The sequence below is a fragment of the Zophobas morio genome, unplaced genomic scaffold (assembly GCF_036711695.1).
Source record: "Zophobas morio isolate AGI-343-1 ecotype UQ-CSIRO unplaced genomic scaffold, CSIRO_AGI_Zmor_V1 ptg000074l, whole genome shotgun sequence".
Taxonomy (NCBI): Eukaryota; Metazoa; Arthropoda; class Insecta; order Coleoptera; family Tenebrionidae; genus Zophobas; species Zophobas morio.
Window position 1 is genome coordinate 843,149 of NW_026972179.1, and position 23,429 is coordinate 866,577.

The 23,429-nt window shown below is 27.2% G+C and overlaps 2 protein-coding genes across 3 annotated transcripts; one reads left to right on the forward strand and one right to left on the reverse strand.

The window, feature by feature from the left end:
- Positions 1-15,502: 15,502 nt before the first annotated feature.
- On the reverse strand, positions 15,503-22,530 carry LOC135143729 (putative peptidyl-tRNA hydrolase PTRHD1). Of its 2 annotated transcripts, none has more exons than XM_064075644.1 (2): positions 22,452-22,530; positions 15,503-15,913 (listed from the first exon to the last, which is right to left on the reverse strand). In XM_064075644.1, the coding sequence occupies exon 2, from the start codon at positions 15,906-15,908 to the stop codon at positions 15,543-15,545; it is 366 nt and encodes a 121-aa protein (XP_063931714.1). In that variant the 5' UTR covers positions 15,909-15,913; positions 22,452-22,530; the 3' UTR covers positions 15,503-15,542. The 2 variants fall into 2 exon arrangements, with proteins under 2 accessions (XP_063931714.1, XP_063931715.1); XM_064075645.1 differs by lacking the exon at positions 22,452-22,530 and adding an exon at positions 22,317-22,357.
- Positions 22,492-23,388, forward strand: LOC135143728 (glutaredoxin 3). Its single transcript, XM_064075643.1, has 3 exons — positions 22,492-22,676; positions 22,724-23,125; positions 23,173-23,388. Exons 1-3 carry the CDS (start codon positions 22,630-22,632, stop codon positions 23,348-23,350), a joined length of 627 nt encoding a protein of 208 aa, XP_063931713.1. The 5' UTR covers positions 22,492-22,629; the 3' UTR covers positions 23,351-23,388.
- The last annotated feature ends 41 nt before the right edge of the window (positions 23,389-23,429 follow it).

Below are 23,429 nucleotides of genomic sequence, written 5' to 3' on the forward strand. Positions count from 1 at the left end.
GATACATGTCAAGTTTTAAACAGTCTCAGTTTTGGGATTCTTCAAAGTGTTTCCATTTTTCAAAATTTTGCCATCTTACATTATTCGATTTTTCAATTTTTTGACTTTTCGATTCGTTGATGAATTTCTCGATTTTGTAAATTTTCAATTTCCGAATTTTTAAATTTTAGATTTTTCACTTTTTTGTTGCTTCGATTTTTTGCCTTCTCATTTTTCGATTTTTCAATTTTTCGGAATTAATTTTTCAGTTTTCGATATTTCGATTTTCTTCGCCTTTTCGATTTTAGATTTTGCGGTTTTTCAATTTTCGGAATAAATTTTTCAGTTATTCGATGTTTCGATTTTTCACTTTTTGGTTTATGGTTTTTTTTTTGATTAAAATTTTTCAATTTTGAATTTTTCATTTTTCGATTTTTAGCCACTTCCATTTCTCAATTTTTCGATTTCTCGATCTTTTGATGTCTGGACTCTATGATTTTTCCTACGTATTTAAAATTTTCGATTTTTCAATTTTCGAGGTTTCTAAATTTTTGGATTTTTAGATTTCTCAATTTCTCGATTAATGGATTGCTTAATTTTTCAACTTTGCGATTTTTCGGTTTCCGGTTTCTCGATGTCTCGATTTTAAAAAAATTTTTGGAATTTTCGACTTCCTGTCTGTTTTGATTTTTTACTTATTCTATTTTTCAAAAGGTTACTTTAAATCTTACATTTTTCGATTTTTCAGTTTCATTATTTTTCGATTTGTTGATGTTTCAATTGCTCGATTTTTTAAATTTTCAATTTTTTGAATTTTTAAATTTTAGATTTTGCACTTTTTTGTCGTTTCGATCTCTCAATCTTCGGATTTTTTGCCTTCTCGTTTTTAGATTTTTTTATTTTTCAATTTTTCGGGATTAATTTTTCAGTTTTTCGATATTTCGATTTTTCAATTTCCGATTTGACGGTTTTCTTTCGATTTTTCGCATTCTCGTTTCTAGATTTTGCGGTTTTTCAATTTTTCGGAATTAATTTTTCAGTTTTTCGATGTTTCAATTTTTCACTTTTTGGTTTATGTTTTTTTTTAGTTAAAATTCTTCAATTTTGAATTTTATCACTTTTTGACTTTTAGCCACTTCCATTTCTCAATTTTTCGATTTTTCGACTTCTCGATCTTTTTATATTTGGATTCCGCGATTTTTCAATTTTTCGATTTCGATTTCTCGATTTCTGAGTTTATTTCTCAGAGTAATTCATCTTTTCCATATTTCGATTTTCCAATTTTTCCACGTTTCAGTTCCGAGATTTATCTATTTAAATTTTTTGATTTTTCAATTTTTGGCGTTTCTCAATTTTTGCTTTTTTCGATGTCTCAATTTCTCGATTTTTTAATTTTTCGAATTTTCCATTTTTCGACTTTCTGATTTCTCGATTTCTCAGTTTTGGGATTCTTCAATGTGTTTCGATTTTTCAAAATTTTGCCATTTTTTAAATCTTACATTATTCGATTTCTCAATTTTTTGATTTTTCGATTCGTTGATGAATTTCTCGATTTTGTAAATTTTCAATTTCCGAATTTTTAAATTTTAGATTTTTCACTTTTTTGTTGCTTCGATTTTTTGCCTTCTCATTTTTCGATTTTTCAATTTTTCGGAATTAATTTTTCAGTTTTCGATATTTCGATTTTTCAATTTCCGATTTGACGGTTTTTTTTTTCGGTTTTTCGCCTTCTCGTTTTTAGATTTTGCGGTTTTTCAATTTTCGGAATAAATTTTTCAGTTATTCGATGTTTCGATTTTTCACTTTTTGGTTTATGGTTTTTTTTTTTGATTAAAATTTTTCAATTTTGAATTTTTCGTTTTTCGATTTTTAGCCACTTCCATTTCTCAATTTTTCGATTTCTCGATCTTTTGATGTCTGGACTCCATGATTTTTCTTGCGTATTTAAAATTTTCGATTTTTCAATTTTCGAGGTTTCTAAATTTTTGGATTTTTAGATTTCTCAATTTCTCGATTAATGGATTGTTTAATTTTTCAACTTTGCGATTTTTCGGTTTCCGGTTTCTCGATGTCTCGATTTTAAAAAAATTTTTGGAATTTTCGACTTCCTGTTTGTTTTGATTTTTTACTTATTCCATTTTTCAAAAGGTTACTTTCAATCTTACATTTTTCGATTTTTCAGTTTCATTATTTTTCGATTTGTTGATGTTTCAATTGCTCGATTTTTAAAATTTTTAATTTTTTGAATTTTTAAATTTTAGATTTTGCACTTTTTTGTCGTTTCGATCTCTCAATCTTCGGATTTTTTGCCTTCTCGTTTTTAGATTTTTTGATTTTCCAATTTTTCCACGTTTCAGTTCCGAGATTTATCTATATAAATTTTTTGATTTTTCAATTTTTGGCGTTTCTCAATTTTTGCTTTTTTCGATGTCTCAATTTCTCGATTTTTTAATTTTTCGAATTTTCCATTTTTCGACTTTCTGATTTCTCGATTTCTCAGTTTTGGGATTCTTCAATGTGTTTCGATTTTTCAAAATTTTGCCATTTTTTAAATCTTACATTATTCGATTTTTCAATTTTTTGATTATTCGATTCGTTGATGAATTTCTCGATTTTGTAAATTTTCAATTTCCGAATTTTTAAATTTTAGATTTTTCACTTTTTTGTTGCTTCGATTTTTTGCCTTCTCATTTTTCGATTTTTCAATTTTTCGGAATTAATTTTTCAGTTTTCGATATTTCGATTTTTCAATTTCCGATTTGACGGTTTTTTTTTCGATTTTTCGCCTTCTCGTTTTTAGATTTTGCGGTTTTTCAATTTTCGGAATAAATTTTTCAGTTATTCGATGTTTCGATTTTTCACTTTTTGGTTTATGGTTTTTTTTTTGATTAAAATTTTTCAATTTTGAATTTTTCGTTTTTCGATTTTTAGCCACTTCCATTTCTCAATTTGTCGATTTCTCGATCTTTTGATGTCTGGACTCCATGATTTTTCTTACGTATTTAAAATTTTCGATTTTTCAATTTTCGAGGTTTCTAAATTTTTGGATTTTTAGATTTCTCAATTTCTCGATTAATGGATTGCTTAATTTTTCAACTTTGCGATTTTTCGGTTTCCGGTTTCTCGATGTCTCGATTTTAAAAAAATTTTTGGAATTTTCGACTTCCTGTTTGTTTTGATTTTTTACTTATTCTATTTTTCAAAAGGTTACTTTAAATCTTACATTTTTCGATTTTTCAGTTTCATTATTTTTCGATTTGTTGGTGTTTCAATTGCTCGATTTTTTAAATTTTCAATTTTTTGAATTTTTAAATTTTAGATTTTGCACTTTTTTGTCGTTTCGATCTCTCAATCTTCGGATTTTTTGCCTTCTCGTTTTTAGATTTTTTGATTTTTCAATTTTTCGGGATTAATTTTTCAGTTTTTCGATATTTCGATTTTTCAATTTCCGATTTGACGGTTTTCTTTCAATTTTTCGCCTTCTCGTTTCTAGATTTTCCGGTTTTTCAATTTTTCGGAATTAATTTTTCAGTTTTTCGATGTTTCAATTTTTCACTTTTTGGTTTGTTTTTTTTTTTTTAGTTAAAATTATTCAATTTTGAATTTTCCCATTTTTTGACTTATAGCCACTTCCATTTCTCAATTTTTCGATTTTTCGACTTCTCGATCTTTTTATATTTGGATTTCGCGATTTTTCAATTTTTCGATTTCGATTTCTCGATTTTTGAGTTTATTTCTCAGAGTAATTCATCTTTTCCATATTTCGATTTTCCAATTTTTCCACGTTTCAGTTCCGAGATTTATCTATTTAAATTTTTTGATTTTTCAATTTTTGGCGTTTCTCAATTTTTGCTTTTTTCGATGTCTCAATTTCTCGATTTTTTAATTTTTCGAATTTTCCATTTTTCGACTTTCTGATTTCTCGATTTCTCAGTTTTGGGATTCTTCAATGTGTTTCGATTTTTCAAAATTTTGCCATTTTTTAAATCTTACATTATTCGATTTTTCAATTTTTTGATTATTCGATTCGTTGATGAATTTCTCGATTTTGTAAATTTTCAATTTCCGAATTTTTAAATTTTAAATTTTTCACTTTTTTGTTGCTTCGATTTTTTGCCTTCTCATTTTTCGATTTTTCAATTTTTCGGAATTAATTTTTCAGTTTTCGATATTTCGATTTTTCAATTTCCGATTTGACGGTTTTTTTTTCGATTTTTCGCCTTCTCGTTTTTAAATTTTGCGGTTTTTCAATTTTCGGAATAAATTTTTCAGTTATTCGATGTTTCGATTTTTCACTTTTTGGTTTATGGTTCTTTTTTGGTTAAAATTTTTCAATTTTGAATTTTTCATTTTTCGATTTTTAGCCACTTCCATTTCTCAATTTTTCGATTTCTCGATCTTTTGATGTCTGGACTTCATGATTTTTCTTACGTATTTAAAATTTTCGATTTTTCAATTTTCGAGGTTTCTAAATTTTTGGATTTTTAGATTTCTCAATTTTTCGATTAATGGATTGTTTAATTTTTCAACTTTGCGATTTTTCGGTTTCCGGTTTCTCGATGTCTCGATTTTAAAAAATTTTTTGGAATTTTCGACTTCTTGTTTGTTTTGATTTTTTACTTATTCTATTTTTCAAAAGGTTACTTTAAATCTTACATTTTTCGATTTTTCAGTTTCATTATTTTTCGATTTGTTGATGTTTCAATTGGTCGATTTTTTAAATTTTCAATTTTTTGAATTTTTAAATTTTAGATTTTGCACTTTTTTGTCGTTTCGATCTCTCAATCTTCGGATTTTTTGCCTTCTCGTTTTTAGATTTTTTTATTTTTCAATTTTTCGGGATTAATTTTTCAGTTTTTCGATATTTCGATTTTTCAATTTCCGATTTGACGGTTTTCTTTCAATTTTTCGCCTTCTCGTTTCTAGATTTTCCGGTTTTTCAATTTTTCGGAATTAATTTTTCAGTTTTTCGATGTTTCAATTTTTCACTTTTTGGTTTATGTTTTTTTTTTAGTTAAAATTCTTCAATTTTGAATTTTATCATTTTTTGACTTTTAGCCACTTCCATTTCTCAATTTTTCGATTTTTCGACTTCTCGATCTTTTTATATTTGGATTCCGCGATTTTTCAATTTTTCGATTTCGATTTCTCGATTTCTGAGTTTATTTCTCAGAGTAATTCATCTTTTCCATATTTCGATTTTCCAATTTTTCCACGTTTCAGTTCCGAGATTTATCTATTTAAATTTTTTGATTTTTCAATTTTTGGCGTTTGTCAATTTTTGCTTTTTTCGATGTCTCATTTTTCGATTTTTCAATTTTTCGGAATTAATTTCAGTTTTTCGATGTTTCGATTCTTCAATTTTCTATTTAGTGGTTTTCTTCCGATTTTTCGTCTTCTCGTTTTTAGATTTCCCGATTTTTGATTTTTTCGGAATCAATTTTTCAGTTTTTCGATGTTTCGATTTTTCACTTTTGGGTTTTTTGAGTTAAAAGTTTTCAATATTGAATATTCCCATTTTTCAATTTTTAGTCACTTCCATTTCCCAATTTTTCGATCTTCCGACTTTACGACCTTTTGATGACTCGATTTCGATTTCTCGATTTCTCAGCTTTTCGATTTTCCGAGTTTTCAACATTTCAGTTTTGGGATTTCAAAATTTTTGAATTTTTCGACTTCTCAAGTTTCTCAATTAATGGATTTTTCAATTTCTCGACTTTTCGTGTTTCCGATTTCTCGATTTTCAATGTTTGCGATTTTGCAATTTTGGGATTTTTCAATGTGTATGTATTTCGATTTTTAAATTTTTAAATTTTTCGACTTTGTTTTTTTGATTTTTACTTATTCGATTTTCCAAAAGAGATTTTTTAAATCTTTCATTTTTCGTTTTGTCTATTTTTTGATTTTTCGATTCGTTGATGTTATGATTTCTCGATTTTGTAAACTTTCAATTTTTCGTTGTTTCGATTTTTCGGTTTTTTGTCTTCTCGTTTTTAAATTTTTCGATTTTTCAATTTCTCAATTTTTGGCGTTTCGAAATTTTTGGGATTTTTCGATTTCTCAATTTCTCAATTAAACGATTTTTTAATTTTTCGATTTCTCAATTTTTCGATTTCTCTGTCTAAGTTTTGGGACATTTCAATTTTGGGAATTTTCAAGATTTCGATTTTAAATTTTTAAATTTCGACTTTCTGTTTTTTGATTTTTTATTTACTCGATTTTTCAAAAATTTGGGAGTTTTTAAATCTTACATTTTTCAACATTTTCTTCTGTTCCATATTTTAATTTTTGGATTTTTTAGATTTTTTAAATTTTCGATTTTTCAATTTTCGAGGTTTCTAAATTTTTGGATTTTTAGATTTCTCAATTTCTCGATTAATGGATTCTTTAATTTTTCAACTTTCCGATTTCTCGGTTTCCGATTTTCAAATTGTCAATGTTTAAGTTTTGGGATTTTTCAAATGTATTTCGATTTTTAAATTTTTAGATTTTTCGACTTCCTGTATTTTTGATTTTTTACTTATTCGATTTTTCAAAAGGTGAGTTTAAATGTTACATTTTTCGATTTTTCAGTTTTATTATTTCTCGATTTGTTGATTTTTAAATTTTTGATTTAACGGTTTTCTTTCGATTTTTCGCGTTTTCGTCTTTTAGGTTTCCCGGTTTTCCAATTTTTCAGAATTAATTTTTCAGTCTTTCGATGTTTCGATTTTCACTTTTTGGTTTATCGTTTTTTTTTCTTAAGTTAAAATTTTTCAATTTTTAATTTTCCCATGTTTCGATTTTTAGCTACTTTCATTTCTCAATTTTTCGGTTTTTCGACTTCTCGATTTCTCAGTTTTTCGATAATTAATTCTTTTGATCTTCCAATTTTTCAACGTTTCAGTTTTGGGAATTATGGATTTAGATTTTTCGATTTTTGGATTTTTCGATTTTCCAATTTCTCGAATAATGGATTTTTTAATTTTTCGACTTTGCGATTTTTCGTCTTTCCGATTTCTCGATTTCTCACTTTTTCGATTTTCAAATTTTCAATGATTAAGTTTCGAGATTTTTGAATTCTGGGATTTTTCAGGATATATTTCGATTTTTTTTAAATTTTAGATTTTTCGACTGTTTTTTTTTAGTTTTTTACTTATTTGACATTTCAAAACTTTGCGATTTTTGAAATCTTACATTTTTCAATTTTTTGGATTTTTCGATTCGTTGATGTTTTGATTTCCCGGTTTTGTAAATTTTCAATTTTTCGAATTTTCACATTTTAGACTTTTCACTCTTTCGTTTCTTTGCTTTCACGTTTTTAGATTTGCCGGTTCTCAATTTTTCGGAATTAATTTTTCAGTTTTTCGATATTTTGATTTTTCATTTTTTGGTTTATAGGTTTTTTAAAGTTAAAATTTTTCAATTTTGAATCTTCTCATTTTTCAGTTTTTAGCCACTTCTATTACTCACTTTTTCGATTTTTCGACTTTTCGATGTTTTGATGTTTCGATTTGACGATTTTTCAATTTTTCGATTTCGATTTCTCAATTTCTCAGTTTTTCGATTATTCATCATTTCGATTATTCGATTTTCCAATTTTTCAACGTTTCAGGTTTGGGGTTTATGTATTTAAATTTTTCGGTTTTTCAATTTTTTAATTTTCGAGGTTTCTAAATTTTTGGATTTTTCGATTTCTCGATTTCCCGATTTCTCGATTTCCCGATTAATGGATTTTTTAATTTTTCAACTTACCGATTTCTCAATTTTCCGATTTTCAAATTTTCAATGTTTAAGTTTTGGGATTTTTCAGTATGAATTTCGATTTTTAAGTTTTTAGATTTTTCGACTTTGTTTTTTTGATTTTTTGCTTTTTCGATTTTCCAAAATTTTTTCATCTATCTAATCATAGGTTGCATTATCAACCTCGTGGGTAAAAAACAACTAATGATGTCGTTCGTAACGGTCACAACCATAAGCGGATTGGCTTCTCAGTTTGTCTACGGTTACGAACTTATCCAGATTCTTGTTGGGTTCTTCTTGATGGGGGGAGCAGCCATCGGTGTCACTAATGCCATAGCTGTGGACTTGTTCCCGACCCAAGTACGCGGGATGGCTTTAGCTTTTTCGATGATGTTTGGACGGATAGGGGCCATGACTGGGACTAATCTTGTAGGACCTATCATGTACACCGCCTGTGATTATTTGTTCTATTTTGTTGCAGCTGAACATTTAGGTAAGCGTTACTAAATTAAAAAACAGTCACTATTTCTGGTATTTTCAGTTTTGATTATCGTAGTCTTTCTACTTCCGTCTTCGCCACGTCTACCAAAGTTGCTACCGTGATGTGATATTAAGTACAACTGAATGAAAAGACAACCGTCACTAATTCAATCTAACTTATCTTTTTTATAATTAATAAATTATTAAAAACTACGTAGTGCTTTTTTATTTTGATTCAGTTTTTACTATATATATACACAAGTTTTAAACAGTCTCAGTTTTGGGATTCTTCAATGTGTTTCCATTTTTCAAAATTTTGCCATCTTACATTATTCGATTTTTCAATTTTTTGACTTTTCGATTCGTTGATGAATTTCTCGATTTTGTAAATTTCCAATTTCCGAATTTTTAAATTTTAGATTTTTCACTTTTTTGTTGCTTCGATTTTTTGCCTTCTCATTTTTCGATTTTTCAATTTTTCGGAATTAATTTTTCAGTTTTCGATATTTCGATTTTTCAATTTCCGATTTGACGGTTTTTTTTTCGATTTTTCGCTTTCTCGTTTTTAAATTTTGCGGTTTTTCAATTTTCGGAATAAATTTTTCAGTTATTCGATGTTTCGATTTTTCACTTTTTGGTTTATGGTTCTTTTTGGTTAAAATTTTTCAATTTTGAATTTTTCATTTTTCGATTTTTAGCGCCACTTCCATTTCTCAATTTTTCGATTTCTCGATCTTTTGATGTCTGGACTCCATGATTTTTCTTACGTATTTAAAATTTTCGATTTTTCAATTTTCGAGGTTTCTAAATTTTTGGATTTTTAGATTTCTCAATTTCTCGATTAATGGTTTGTTTAATTTTTCAATTTTGCGATTTTTCGGTTTCCGGTTTCTCGATGTCTCGATTTTAAAAAAATTTTTGGAATTTTCGACTTCCTGTCTGTTTTGATTTTTTACTTATTCTATTTTTCAAAAGGTTACTTTAAATCTTACATTTTTCGATTTTTCAGTTTCATTATTTTTCGATTTGTTGATGTTTCAATTGCTCGATTTTTTAAATTTTCAATTTTTTGAATTTTTAAATTTTAGATTTTGCACTTTTTTGTCGTTTCGATCTCTCAATCTTCGGATTTTTTGCCTTCTCGTTTTTAGATTTTTTGATTTTCCAATTTTTCCACGTTTCAGTTCCGAGATTTATCTATATAAATTTTTTGATTTTTCAATTTTTGGCGTTTCTCAATTTTTGCTTTTTTCGATGTCTCAATTTCTCGATTTTTTAATTTTTCGAATTTTCCATTTTTCGACTTTCTGATTTCTCGATTTCTCAGTTTTGGGATTCTTCAATGTGTTTCGATTTTTCAAAATTTTGCCATTTTTTAAATCTTACATTATTCGATTTTTCAATTTTTTGATTATTCGATTCGTTGATGAATTTCTCGATTTTGTAAATTTTCAATTTCCGAATTTTTAAATTTTAGATTTTTCACTTTTTTGTTGCTTCGATTTTTTGCCTTCTCATTTTTCGATTTTTCAATTTTTCGGAATTAATTTTTCAGTTTTCGATATTTCGATTTTTCAATTTCCGATTTGACGGTTTTTTTTTCGATTTTTCGCCTTCTCGTTTTTAGATTTTGCGGTTTTTCAATTTTCGGAATAAATTTTTCAGTTATTCGATGTTTCGATTTTTCACTTTTTGGTTTATGGTTTTTTTTTTGATTAAAATTTTTCAATTTTGAATTTTTCGTTTTTCGATTTTTAGCCACTTCCATTTCTCAATTTGTCGATTTCTCGATCTTTTGATGTCTGGACTCCATGATTTTTCTTACGTATTTAAAATTTTCGATTTTTCAATTTTCGAGGTTTCTAAATTTTTGGATTTTTAGATTTCTCAATTTCTCGATTAATGGATTGCTTAATTTTTCAACTTTGCGATTTTTCGGTTTCCGGTTTCTCGATGTCTCGATTTTAAAAAAATTTTTGGAATTTTCGACTTCCTGTTTGTTTTGATTTTTTACTTATTCTATTTTTCAAAAGGTTACTTTAAATCTTACATTTTTCGATTTTTCAGTTTCATTATTTTTCGATTTGTTGGTGTTTCAATTGCTCGATTTTTTAAATTTTCAATTTTTTGAATTTTTAAATTTTAGATTTTGCACTTTTTTGTCGTTTCGATCTCTCAATCTTCGGATTTTTTGCCTTCTCGTTTTTAGATTTTTTGATTTTTCAATTTTTCGGGATTAATTTTTCAGTTTTTCGATATTTCGATTTTTCAATTTCCGATTTGACGGTTTTCTTTCAATTTTTCGCCTTCTCGTTTCTAGATTTTCCGGTTTTTCAATTTTTCGGAATTAATTTTTCAGTTTTTCGATGTTTCAATTTTTCACTTTTTGGTTTGTTTTTTTTTTTTTAGTTAAATTTATTCAATTTTGAATTTTCCCATTTTTTGACTTATAGCCACTTCCATTTCTCAATTTTTCGATTTTTCGACTTCTCGATCTTTTTATATTTGGATTTCGCGATTTTTCAATTTTTCGATTTCGATTTCTCGATTTTTGAGTTTATTTCTCAGAGTAATTCATCTTTTCCATATTTCGATTTTCCAATTTTTCCACGTTTCAGTTCCGAGATTTATCTATTTAAATTTTTTGATTTTTCAATTTTTGGCGTTTCTCAATTTTTGCTTTTTTCGATGTCTCAATTTCTCGATTTTTTAATTTTTCGAATTTTCCATTTTTCGACTTTCTGATTTCTCGATTTCTCAGTTTTGGGATTCTTCAATGTGTTTCGATTTTTCAAAATTTTGCCATTTTTTAAATCTTACATTATTCGATTTTTCAATTTTTTGATTTTTCGATTCGTTGATGAATTTCTCGATTTTGTAAATTTTCAATTTCCGAATTTTTAAATTTTAGATTTTTCACTTTTTTGTTGCTTCGATTTTTTGCCTTCTCATTTTTCGATTTTTCAATTTTTCGGAATTAATTTTTCAGTTTTCGATATTTCGATTTTTCAATTTCCGATTTGACGGTTTTTTTTTCGATTTTTCGCCTTCTCGTTTTTAGATTTTGCGGTTTTTCAATTTTCGGAATAAATTTTTCAGTTATTCGATGTTTCGATTTTTCACTTTTTGGTTTATGGTTTTTTTTTTGATTAAAATTTTTCAATTTTGAATTTTTCGTTTTTCGATTTTTAGCCACTTCCATTTCTCAATTTTTCGATTTCTCGATCTTTTGATGTCTGGACTCCATGATTTTTCCTACGTATTTAAAATTTTCGATTTTTCAATTTTCGAGGTTTCTAAATTTTTGGATTTTTAGATTTCTCAATTTCTCGATTAATGGATTGCTTAATTTTTCAACTTCGCGATTTTTCGGTTTCCGGTTTCTCGATGTCTCGATTTTAAAAAAATTTTTGGAATTTTCGACTTCCTGTTTGTTTTGATTTTTTACTTATTCTATTTTTCAAAAGGTTACTTTAAATCTTACATTTTTCGATTTTTCAGTTTTTAAATTTTCAATTTTTTAAATTTTTAAATTTTAGATTTTGCATTTTTTTGTTTTTCGACTTCTCAATCTTTCGATTTTTTGCCTTCTCGTTTTTAAATTTTTTAATTTTTCAGTTTTTCGATATTTTGATTTTTCAATTATTGATTTAACGGTTTTCTTTCGATTTTTCGCGTTTTCGTCTTTTAGGTTTTCCGGTTTTTCAATTTTCGGAATTAATTTTTCAGTTTTTCAATGTTTCGATTTTCACTTTTTGGTTTATCGTTGTTTTTAAGTTAAAATTTTTCATTTTTGAATTTTCCCATTTTTCGATTTATAGCCACTTCCATTTCACAATTTTTGGATTTTTCAACTTCTCGATTTCTCAGTTTTTCGATAACTCGTCGATTTTCCAATTTTTCAACAATTCACTTTTGGGGTGGATGCATTTAAATTTTTTGATATTTCAATTTTTCAATTTTTGAGGTTTCTAAAAATTTGGATTTTTCGATTTCTCGATGTCTCAATTAATGGATTTTTCGATTTTTCGGTTTCCGATTTCCCAATTTTTCAATTTTGAATTTCCCAATTTTTCGATCTTCAGCTAACGTTTTCTCAATTTTTCGATTTTTCTGTGTAGTTTTGGTATTTTTCAATTTTGGGATTATTCAAGATTTCGATTTTTTAATTTTTAGATTTTTCGACATTCTGTTTTTTGATTTTTACTTACTCGATTTGTCCAAAATTTTAAATCTTACATTTTTCAACATTTTCATCTTTTCCATATTTTAATTTTTGGATTTTTGGATTTTTTAGATTTTTTAAAAAATTCTTTTTAAATTTTTTGATTTTTCAATTTTTCGGAATTAATTTTTCAGTTTTTCAACATTTCGATTTTTCAATTTTTCGATTTTCCAATTTTTAGCGTTTCCAAATTTTTGGACTTTTTTATTTCTCAATTTCTCGATTAATGGATTTTTTAATTTTTCGACTTTGCGATTTTTCGTCTTTCCGATTTCTCTATTTCTCAATTTTTCGATTTCCAAATTTTCAATGTTTAAGTTTTGAAATTTTTCAATGTGTATTTCGATATTTAAATTTTTAGATTTTCGACTTTTTGATTTTTCTTTTTTTTAAGCTTTTGCGATTTTTAAACCTTACATTTCTCGATTTTTCAATTTTTTGATTTTTCGATTCGTTGATATTGTAATTTTCCAATTTTTAGGATTTTTAAATTTTAGATTTTTCATTTTTTGTTGTTTCGATGTCTCAGTCTTTCGATTTTTTGCCTTTTCATTTTTAAATTTTTCGATTTTTCAATTTTTCGAAATTAATTTTTCACTTTTTCGATATTTCGATTTTTCAGTTTTCGATTTAATGGTTTTCTTCCGATTTTCGCCTTCTCGTTTTGAGGTTTTCCGGTTTTTCAATTTTTCGGAATTTATTTTTTAGTTTTTCGATGTTTCGATTTTTCACTTTTTGGTTTATCGGTTTTTTCTTCTCGACTTCTCAATCTTTTGTTATTTCGATTTGGCGATTTTTCAATTTTTCGATTTCGATTTCTCGATTTCTCAGTTTATTTTCAATTTTTTAACGCTTCAGTTCTGGGATTTATGGATTTAAATTTTTTGATTTTTCAATTTTTGGCGTTTCTAAATAATTTTTGCTATTTTCGATTTCTCAATTTTTCGATTAATGGATTTTTTAATTTTTCGAATATTCCATTTTTCGTCTCTCTGATTTCTCGATTTCTCAGTTTTGGGATTTTTCAAGGTGTTTCGATTTTTTAAAATTTTGCAATTTTTTTAAATCTTACATTATTCGATTTTTCAATTTTTTGATTTTTCGATTCGTTGATGAATTTGTCGATTTTGTAAATTTTCAATTTCCGAATTTTTAAATTTTATATTTTTCACTTTTTTGTTGCTTCTATTTTTTGCCTACTCATTTTTCGATTTTTCAATTTTTCGGAATTAATTTCAGTTTTTCGATGTTTCGATTCTTCAATTTTCTATTTAGTGGTTTTCTTCCGATTTTTCGTCTTCTCGTTTTTGGATTTCCCGATTTTTGATTTTTTCGGAATCAATTTTTCAGTTTTTCGATGTTTCGATTTTTCACTTTTGGGTTTTTTGAGTTAAAAGTTTTCAATATTGAATATTCCCATTTTTCAATTTTTAGTCACTTCCATTTCCCAATTTTTCGATCTTCCGACTTCACGACCTTTTGATGACTCGATTTCGATTTCTCGATTTCTCAGCTTTTCGATTTTCCGAGTTTTCAACATTTCAGTTTTGGGATTTCAAAATTTTTGAATTTTTCGATTTCTCAAGTTTCTCAATTAATGGATTTTTCAATTTCTCGACTTTTCGTGTTTCCGATTTCTCGATTTTCAATGTTTACGATTTTGCAATTTTGGGATTTTTCAATGTGTATTTCGATTTTTAAATTTTTAAATTTTTCGACTTTGTTTTTTTGATTTTTACTTATTCGATTTTCCAAAAGAGATTTTTTAAATCTTTCATTTTTCTTTTTGTCTATTTTTTGATTTTTCGATTCGTTGATGTTATGATTTCTCGATTTTGTAAACTTTCAATTTTTCGTTGTTTCGATTTTTCGGTTTTTCGATTTTTTGTCTTCTCGTTTTTAAATTTTTCGATTTTTCAATTTTTCAATTTTTGGCGTTTCGAAATTTTTGGGATTTTTCGATTTCTCAATTTTTCAATTAAACGATTTTTTAATTTTTCGATTTCTCAATTTTTCGATTTCTCTGTCTAAGTTTTGGGACATTTCAATTTTGGGAATTTTCAAGATTTCGATTTTAAATTTTTAGATTTCGACTTTCTGTTTTTTGATTTTTTATTTACTCGATTCAAAAATTTGGGAGTTTTTAAATCTTACATTTTTCAACATTTTCTTCTGTTCCATATTTTAATTTTTGGATTTTTTAGATTTTTTAAATTTCCGGTATTTCAATTTTTCGGAATAAATTTTTCAGTTTTTTGATGTTTCGATTTTTCACTTTTGGGTTTATGGGTTTTTTTTGGTTAAAATTTTTCAATTTTGAATTTTTTCATTTTTCGATTTTTAGCCACTTCCATTTCTCGATCTTTTGATGTCTCGACTCCGTGATTTTTCAATTTTTGAACGTTTTAGTTTTGGGACTGTCTTTAAAATTTTCGATTTTTCAATTTTCGAGGTTTCTAAATTTTTGGATTTTTAGATTTCTCAATTTCTCGATTAATGGATTGGTTAATTTTTCAACTTTCCGATTTCTCGGTTTCCGATTTTCAAATTGTCAATGTTTAAGTTTTGGGATTTTTCAAATGTGTTTCGATTTTTAAATTTTTAGATTTTTCGACTTCCTGTTTTTTTGATTTTTTACTTATTCGATTTTTCAAAAGGTGAGTTTAAATGTTACATTTTTCGATTTTTCAGTTTTATTATTTTTCGATTTGTTGATTTTTCAATTTTTGATTTAACGGTTTTCTTTCGATTTTTCGCGTTTTCGTCTTTTAGGTTTCCCGGTTTTCCAATTTTTCAGAATTAATTTTTCAGTCTTTCGATGTTTCGATTTTCACTTTTTGGTTTATCGTTTTTTTTTTAAGTTAAGATTTTTCAATTTTTAATTTTCCCATGTTTCGATTTTTAGCTACTTTCATTTCTCAATTTTTCGGTATTTTCAGTTTTGATTATCGTGGTCTTTCTACTTCCGTCTTCGCCACGTCTACCGAAGTTGCTACCGTGATGTGATATTAAGTACAACTGAATGAAAAGACAAGCGTCACTAATTCAATTTAACTTATCTTTTTTTATAAGTAATAAATTATTAAAACTACGTAGTGCGTTTTTATTTTTATTCAATTCTTACTATAGATACATGTCAACTTTTAAACAGTTTGAATTTTTTGAAATACTTCTGGATTTCGTCTTTGGGGTACGGCTTGGCCACTAGACACGTGGGTATATTTTCGGGTTGCTCGATCCACAGTTTGTGTTTGATGTTATTTTCGTTGAGTTTGTCTTTCAAGGTGACTAAGCTGCTTTCGTTTGGGGCTTCTAGCACCACTTTGTGCATGTTGTCCAGGTCTTTCAAGTATAGTTGGGTGTGTTCGTCCTCGTGGAACAAATGGGTGACTGCGGTGGCAGCATGACAGGCTTGAGCGATGACAGCGCCGATTGGCCAACCCAACTCTTTCAAGAGGTCGCCTCGGACTACCACGTATTGAACAATCCCGGAAGCACTCATCGTTACTGTAAAAACACAATAGGTCATTATTAAACACGTCAAAGCAAGAGGAAGATTGATGTACTCAGAAAGTACCCACTTTTATCAACCTGACTTAGTGAGAAATCGAATAAGCTGATGAATATTATAATATAATTTTTTACTTATTCGATTTTTCAAAATGTGACTTTAAAACGTACATTTTTCGATTTTTCAGTTTTTAAATTTTCAATTTTTCGAATTTTTAAATTTGAGATTTTGCACTTTTTTGTTATTTCGATTTGTCAGTCTTTCGATTTTTCGCCTTCTCGTTTTTAAATTTCTTTCATTTTTTAATTTTTCAGTTTTTGGATATTTCGATTTTTCAATTTCCGATTTGACGGTTTTCTTTCGATTTTTCGCCTTCCCGTTTCTAGATTTTCCGGTTTTTTAATTTTTCAATTTTCAAATTTTCAATGTTTTAGTTTTGGGATTTTTCAATTTTGGGATTTTTCAATGATGTATTTCGATTTCTGTTTTTCAGAATTTTTGACTTTATTTCTTTGATTTTTTATTTATTCGATTTTTCAAAATGTTGCGTTTCCTACATTTTTCGATTTTTAAATTTTTTAATTTCCGATTTTGTAAATTTTATATTTTTGGAATTTTTAAATTTTAGATTTTTCACTTTTTGTACTTTCGATTTCTGTCTTTCGATTTTTTGCCTTCTCATTTTTAGATTTTTCGTTTTTTCAGTTTTCCAATATTTCGATTTTTCAAGTTTTCGACTTCTCGACTTACGACCTCTCGATGTTACGATTTCTTTTCGATTTTCCTACTTTTCAACATTCAGTTTTGGGATTTATGTATTTAAATTTTTTGATTTTCCAATTTTTCACTTTTTGGCGTTTTTAAATTTTTGGATTTCATTGTTTAAGTTTTGGGATTTTTAAATAGTGGGAATTTTCACAATTTCGATTTTTAAATTTGTAGATTTTTTGACTTTGTTTTTTTGATTTTTTACTTACTGGATTTTTAAAAATTTTGCGAGTTTTTAAATTTTAAATTTTTCTCGATTTTCATCTATTCGATATTTTAATTTTTGGATTTTTAAATTTTTTTATTAGTTTTTTAAAATTCTTTTTCGATATTTCGATTCTTCAAATTTCGATTTAACGATTTTCTTTCGATTTTTCGCCTTCTCATTTTTAGATTCTCCGGTTTTTCAAGTTTTCGGAATTAATTTTTCACTTTTAAATAAATTTTAAAGAAACCTATTATTATTGTTAATTCATTTTTTAAATTTCCGACTTCTCAATTTTTCGATTTCTTTGTTTAAGTTTTGGGATTTTTGAATACTGGGAATTTTCAAAATTTCGATTTTTAAATTGTTAGATTTTTGACTTTCTGTTTTTTTTTACTTACTCGATTTTTCAAAATCTTGAGAGTTTTTAAATCTTACATTTTTCAACATTTTCTTCTATTAAATATTTTAATTTTTGGGGATTTTTGTATTTTTTTAATTCTTTTTAGGTTTTTCGAATTTTCAAATTTTTGGAATTAATTTTTCAGTTTTTGCATATTTCGATTTTTCAATTTTCGATTTAAGGATTTTCTTTCAATTTTTCGCCTTCTCGTTTTTAGATTTTCCAGTTTTTCAACTTTTCGGAATTAATTTTTCAGTTTTGAATTTTCCTCTTTTTAAATTTTTAACCTAGTCTTCAATTTCTCAATCTTTCGATTTTTCTACTTCTGGAGCTTTTGAAGATTCGATTTCGCGATCTTTCAATTTTTCAAGTTTTCGGAATTAATTTTTCACCTTTAAATAAATTTTAAATAAACCTATTATTATTATTAATCGATTTTTTAATTTTCTGATGTCTCAATTTTCGATTTCTTTGTAAAGTTTTGGGATTTTTGAGTACTGCGAATTTTCAAGATTTCGAGTTTTAAATTTTTAAATTTTTCGACATTCTGTTTTTTTGATTTTTTACTTACTCGATTTTTCAAAATTTAGTGAGTTTTTAAATCTTACATTTTACAACATTTTCTTCTATTCTATATTTTAATTTTTGGATTTTTGGATTTTTAAAATTCTTTTTATACTTTTCGGTTTTTCATGTTTTCGGAATTAATTTTTCAGTTTTTCGATGTTTCGATTTTTCGCTTTTGTTTGTCGGGCTTTTTAAGTTAAAATTTTCCTATTTTTCGATTTTTAACCTTGTTTTCCATTTCTCAACTTTTCGATTTTTCGACTTCTTGATCTTTTGATGTTTAGATTTCGCGATTTTTCAATTTTTCGATTTCTATTTCTCATTTTTTCGATAATAATTCATCTTTTCGATTTTTCTATTATTTAGCGTTTCAGGTTTTTGGGTTTATGCATTTAAATTTTTCGATTTTTCAAGTTTTGGGGTTTCTAAATTTTTGGATTTTTCGATTTCTCAATTTCTAGAATTTTCTTATTAGATCTTTTAATTTTACAACTTTCGATATTTTGCTTTCCGACTTCTCGATTTCTCAGTTTTTCGACTTTCAAAATTTCAATGTTCAACTTTGTGATTTTTTTGGAATTTTTCAATATGTATTTCGCTTTTACAATTTTAGAATGTTTGACTTTCTGTTTTTGATTGTTTACTTTTTCGATTTTTCAAAATTTTGCGATTTTTTAAGTCTTACATTTTTCGATTTTTCAATTTTTTGATTTTTCGATTATGTACTTTTCAATTTTCCAAATTTTTAAATTTTAGATGATACGATTTCCCGATTTTTCATTTTTCGATTTCGGTTTCCGGATTTCTCAGTTTTTCGATAATTCATCTTTTCAATTTTCCAACTTTTCAACATTCAGTTTTGGGATTTATGTATTTACTATTTAAATTTTATGATTTTCCAATTTTTCATTTTTGGCGTTTTCAAATTTTTGGGGTTTCCGGTTTCTCAATTTCTTGATTAATGAATTTTTTAATTTTTCGGCTTTTCGATTTTTTGTCTTTCCGATTTCGCGATTTTTCAATTTTTCGATTTCCATTTCTGGATTTCTCAGTTTCTCGATAATTCATCTTTTTGATTTTTCCATTTTTCAATTTTTCAACGTTTTAGTTTTGAGAATAATGTATTTAAATTTTTCGATTTAGATTTTTCAATTTTTAGCGTTTCTAAATTTTTGAATTTTTCGATTTCGCAATTTCTCGATTAATGGATTTTTTCATTTTTTGACTTTTCGATTTTTCGTTTTCCCGATTTCTCAATTTCTCAATTTATCGATTTTCAAATTTTCAGTGTTCCAGTTTTGAAATTTTTCAATTTTGGGGCTTTCAGATATGTATTTTGATTTTTTAATTTTTAGATTTTTCGACTTTGTTTTTTGATTTTGTACTTATTCGATTTTTCAAAATTTTGCGATTTTTTAAATCTTACGTTTTTTGATTTTTCGATTCGTTGGTTTGATTTCTCGAATTTTTAAATTTTGGATTTTTCACTTTTTTGTTGTTTAAATTTCTGTCTTTCGATTTTCGCCTTCTCACTTTTCGATTTTTCGATTTTCCAATTTTCAATGTTTCAGTTTTGGGAATTATGGATTTGTTTTTGTCTAATGGATTTTTCAATTTTTCGACTTTTCTATTTTTCGTCTTTCCGATTTCTCGATTTCTCAACTTTTCGATTTTCAAATGTTCAAGTTTTGGGATTTTCCAATTTTGGGCTTTTTCGATATGTATTTCGATCTTTAAATTTTTAGATTTTTCGACTTTTTACTTATTTTTGAAAATCTTATGATTTTTTAAACCTTACATTTTTCGATTGTTCAATTTTTTGATTTCACGATTTTGTAAATTTTCGAATTTATAAATTTTAATTTTTCACTTTTTTGTTGTTTCAATTTCACAGAATTAATTTTTCGATTTTTCAATTTTTCGGAAGTAATTTTTGGAATTTTCAATTTTTCAGTTTTTCAATGTTCAGATTTTTCAGTTTTTTGATTTCGATTTCTCGATTTCTCAGTTTTTCGATAGTTCATCTTTTCGATTTTTCAATTTTCCAATTCGTTTTAAATTTTATTATTAATTTTTCGACTTTTCTATTTTTCGTCTTTCCAATTTCTCGATTTCTCAACTTTTCGATTTTCAAATTTTCAATGTTCAAGTTTTGGAATTTTCCAATTTTGGGTTTTTTCGATATGTATTTCGATTTTTAGATTTTTCGACTTTTTACTTTTTCTTTGAAAATTTTGCGATTTTTTAAACCTTACATTTTTCGCTTTTTCAATTTGATTTCCCGATTTTGTAAATTTTTGAATTTATAAATTTTAGATTTTTCACTTTTTTGTTGTTTCAATTTCTCAGTCTTTCTGTTTTTTGCCTTCTCATTTACAGATTTTTCGATTTTTCAATTTTTCGGAATTAATTTTTCAGTTTTTCAATGTTCAGATTTTTCAATTTTTTGATTTCGGTTTCTCGATTTCTCAGTTTTTCGATAGTTCATCCTTTCGATTTTTCAATTTTCCAATTCGTTTCAAATTTTATTATTAATTTTTCGACTTTTCTATTTTTCGTTCCAATTTCTCGATTTCTCAACTTTTCGCTTTTCAAATTTTCAATGTTCAAGTTTTGGAATTTTCCAATTTTGGGCTTTTTCGATATGTATTTCGATTTTTAGATTTTTCGACTTTTTTTTTGAAAATTTTGCGATTTTTTAAACCTTACGTTTTTCGATTTTTCAATTTTTTGATTTCCCGATTTTGTAAATTTTTGAATTTATAAATTTTAGATTTTTCACTTTTTTGTTGTTTCAATTTCTCAGTTTTTCAATATTTCAATTTTTCAATTTTTCGACTTCGCGATTTATCGATATTTCGATTTCGCGTTTTTCCTATTTTTAGATTTCCATTTCTGGATTTCTGTTTTTCGATAATTCATCTATTTGACTTTTCCATTTTCCAATTTTTCAAAGTTTCAGTTTTGGGAATTATGTACATCTTTAAACTTTTCGATTTCAATTTTTCAATTTTGGCGTTTCTTTTGGATTTTTTAATTTCTCGATTTCTCAATTTTTCGATTAATCGATTTTTTAATTTATTGATTTTTTGTTTGCTCAATTTTTCGACTTTGTTTTTTGATTTTTTACATTTTTCGATTTTTCAAATTTTCCATTCGTTGATGTTTTGATTTCTCGATTTTGTAAATTTTCAGTCAGTCTGCCGATTTTTTGCCTTCTCATTTTTCGATTTTTCAATTTTTCGGAATTATTTTTCAGTTTTTCGAATTTCGATTTTTTCCACTTAACGGGTTTTTAAGTTTGAATTTTTCAATTTTGAATTTTCCCATTTTTCGATCTTTAGCTATTTCGATATGCCAATTTTTCGATAATTCAGTTTTTCGATTTTTCGATTTTCCAATTTTCAACGTTTCTAAACTTTATTATTAATGGATTTTTTAATTTTTCCACTTTTCTATTTTTCGTCTTTCCAATTTCTCGATTTCTCAACTTTTCGATTTTCAAATTTTCGATGTTCAAGTTTTGGAATTTTCCAATTTTGAGCTTTTTCGATATGTATTTCGAATTTTAGATTTTTCGACTTTTTTTTTTTTAATTTAGCGATTTTTTTAAACGTTACGTTTTTCGATTTTTCAATTTGATTTCCCGATTTTGTAAATTTTTGAATTTATAAATTTTAGATTTTTCACATTTTTATTGTTTCAATTTTTCGATTTTTCGACTTCTTGATTTATCGATATTTCCATTTCGCAATTTTTCCCATTTTTCGATTTCCACTTCTGGATTTCTGTTTTTCGATAATTCATCTTTTTGACTTTTCCATTTTCCAATTTTCCAACGTTTCAGTTTTGGGAATTATATACATATTTAAACCTTTCGATTTAAATTTTTCAATTTTGGCGTTTCTTTTGGATTTTTCAATTTCTCGATTCCTCAATTTTTCGATTAATCGATTTATTAATTTTTTGATTTTTTGTTTGCTCGATTTTTCAAAATTTTGCGAGTTTTTAGACCTTACATTGTTCACCATTTCCATATATTCGACATTTTAATTTATTTCTCCTTCAAAAACGAAACATCGCATATTTAAAAAAAAAGACGCTAGGAGCCCCTAAGATTCTGTAAAATTGTTTCCCAATAAAGAACTCCACGGATCCTCGAGAATTTTTAAAAGTAGTTTAAAAACAAAATTATATTTACTTGTTTAAACTCCATTAATTCACTTTCAAAGTATTTTCTGAATTGAAAATATTTTATTGTGTGATACTACAACACAGTTTCTACTCAGTACTTCTCATAGTATTTCCACTCTAGCAAAATTTTGACACTGTCTTGTTTCATGCAATATTAAAGAAAACCGATACTCTGGGTGATTTCTAGACGAACGAAATCAGTTTTTCAATTAAAATAACAAAAAAAAAAACAATAATAAAAAGCACTTGGACATAACCTCACTTTTAATACGTTGACTACAAACGACACCACAATTCAGCTCAACATAAACAAAACCCGCTACAAATCATAAAACACAACATAAAAACCGTCTACAATCCAAAAATAACTCAAAAACTAATACAAAATTTCACATACCAGTAAGGTTGGCAGCCCTGAATCCACTAACAATCAAATTAACGTTGGTAACACAAACCCAAAGACAAGCTAACCGCGATCTGTCATTCGCATAACCTGCAGCTTAAAACCCGTCAAAAGTTACCAAAAATTCGTTAATTGCACCATTTTAAGACCCAGATTCCACAAAAGAACAAAAATGCCGACTTCACTATCCAGTACCGCGGAATTTAACGACGCAATCAAGTAAGTATCGCTTTTCTAAAGTCAGCCCTTGCAGCCCCCATTTGCAGAAGCTCAGACCTAAGCGTAGTCCACTTCGCCGCCGACTGGGCCGAACAGTGCGGCCAAGTCGACGACTTCCTCCACGCCATGTCCAAGCGCCCCGAATATTCCAATGTGCACTTCTACACATGCCAAGCCGAAAACCTCGACGCGGTGGCCGCCAAGTACACAATCACAGCCGTACCCACGGTCCTGCTGTTCCGGTGGAACGCGTTGCTTGACCGGGTGAACGGAGTGGACCCCTCTAAAATCGCCGAAACAGTGAAAAAATTCATTCCGAAAGTACCGCTTGAAGAGCGTCTCAAAGCGCTCATAAATAGGTCTCCTGTTATGGTTTTTATGAAGGGGGATCGGCTCGCCCCGAAGTGTGGGTTTAGTGGTAAATTGATAGGTTATTTGGAGGGTTTGGAGTAAGTTTTAGGTTTGGTTGTTCGTTGGTTTAGTGGGTTTGTTTCAGTGCGACGTACGACACTTTTGATATATTGACGGACGACGAGGTGCGTCAAGGGTTGAAGACTTACTCGGACTGGCCGACGTACCCCCAGCTTTACATCAAGGGGGAGCTGATCGGTGGTGTGGACATTGTCAAGGAGTTGATGGTGTGCGGGGATTTGGCTGATATGTTGAAAGTTTAAGGTTTGTGTTAGTCTGATTAATAAAGTCATCACGTTGAGGGTGTTTTTTTGTCCTTTGGGATGTTGTAGAGGAATGAAA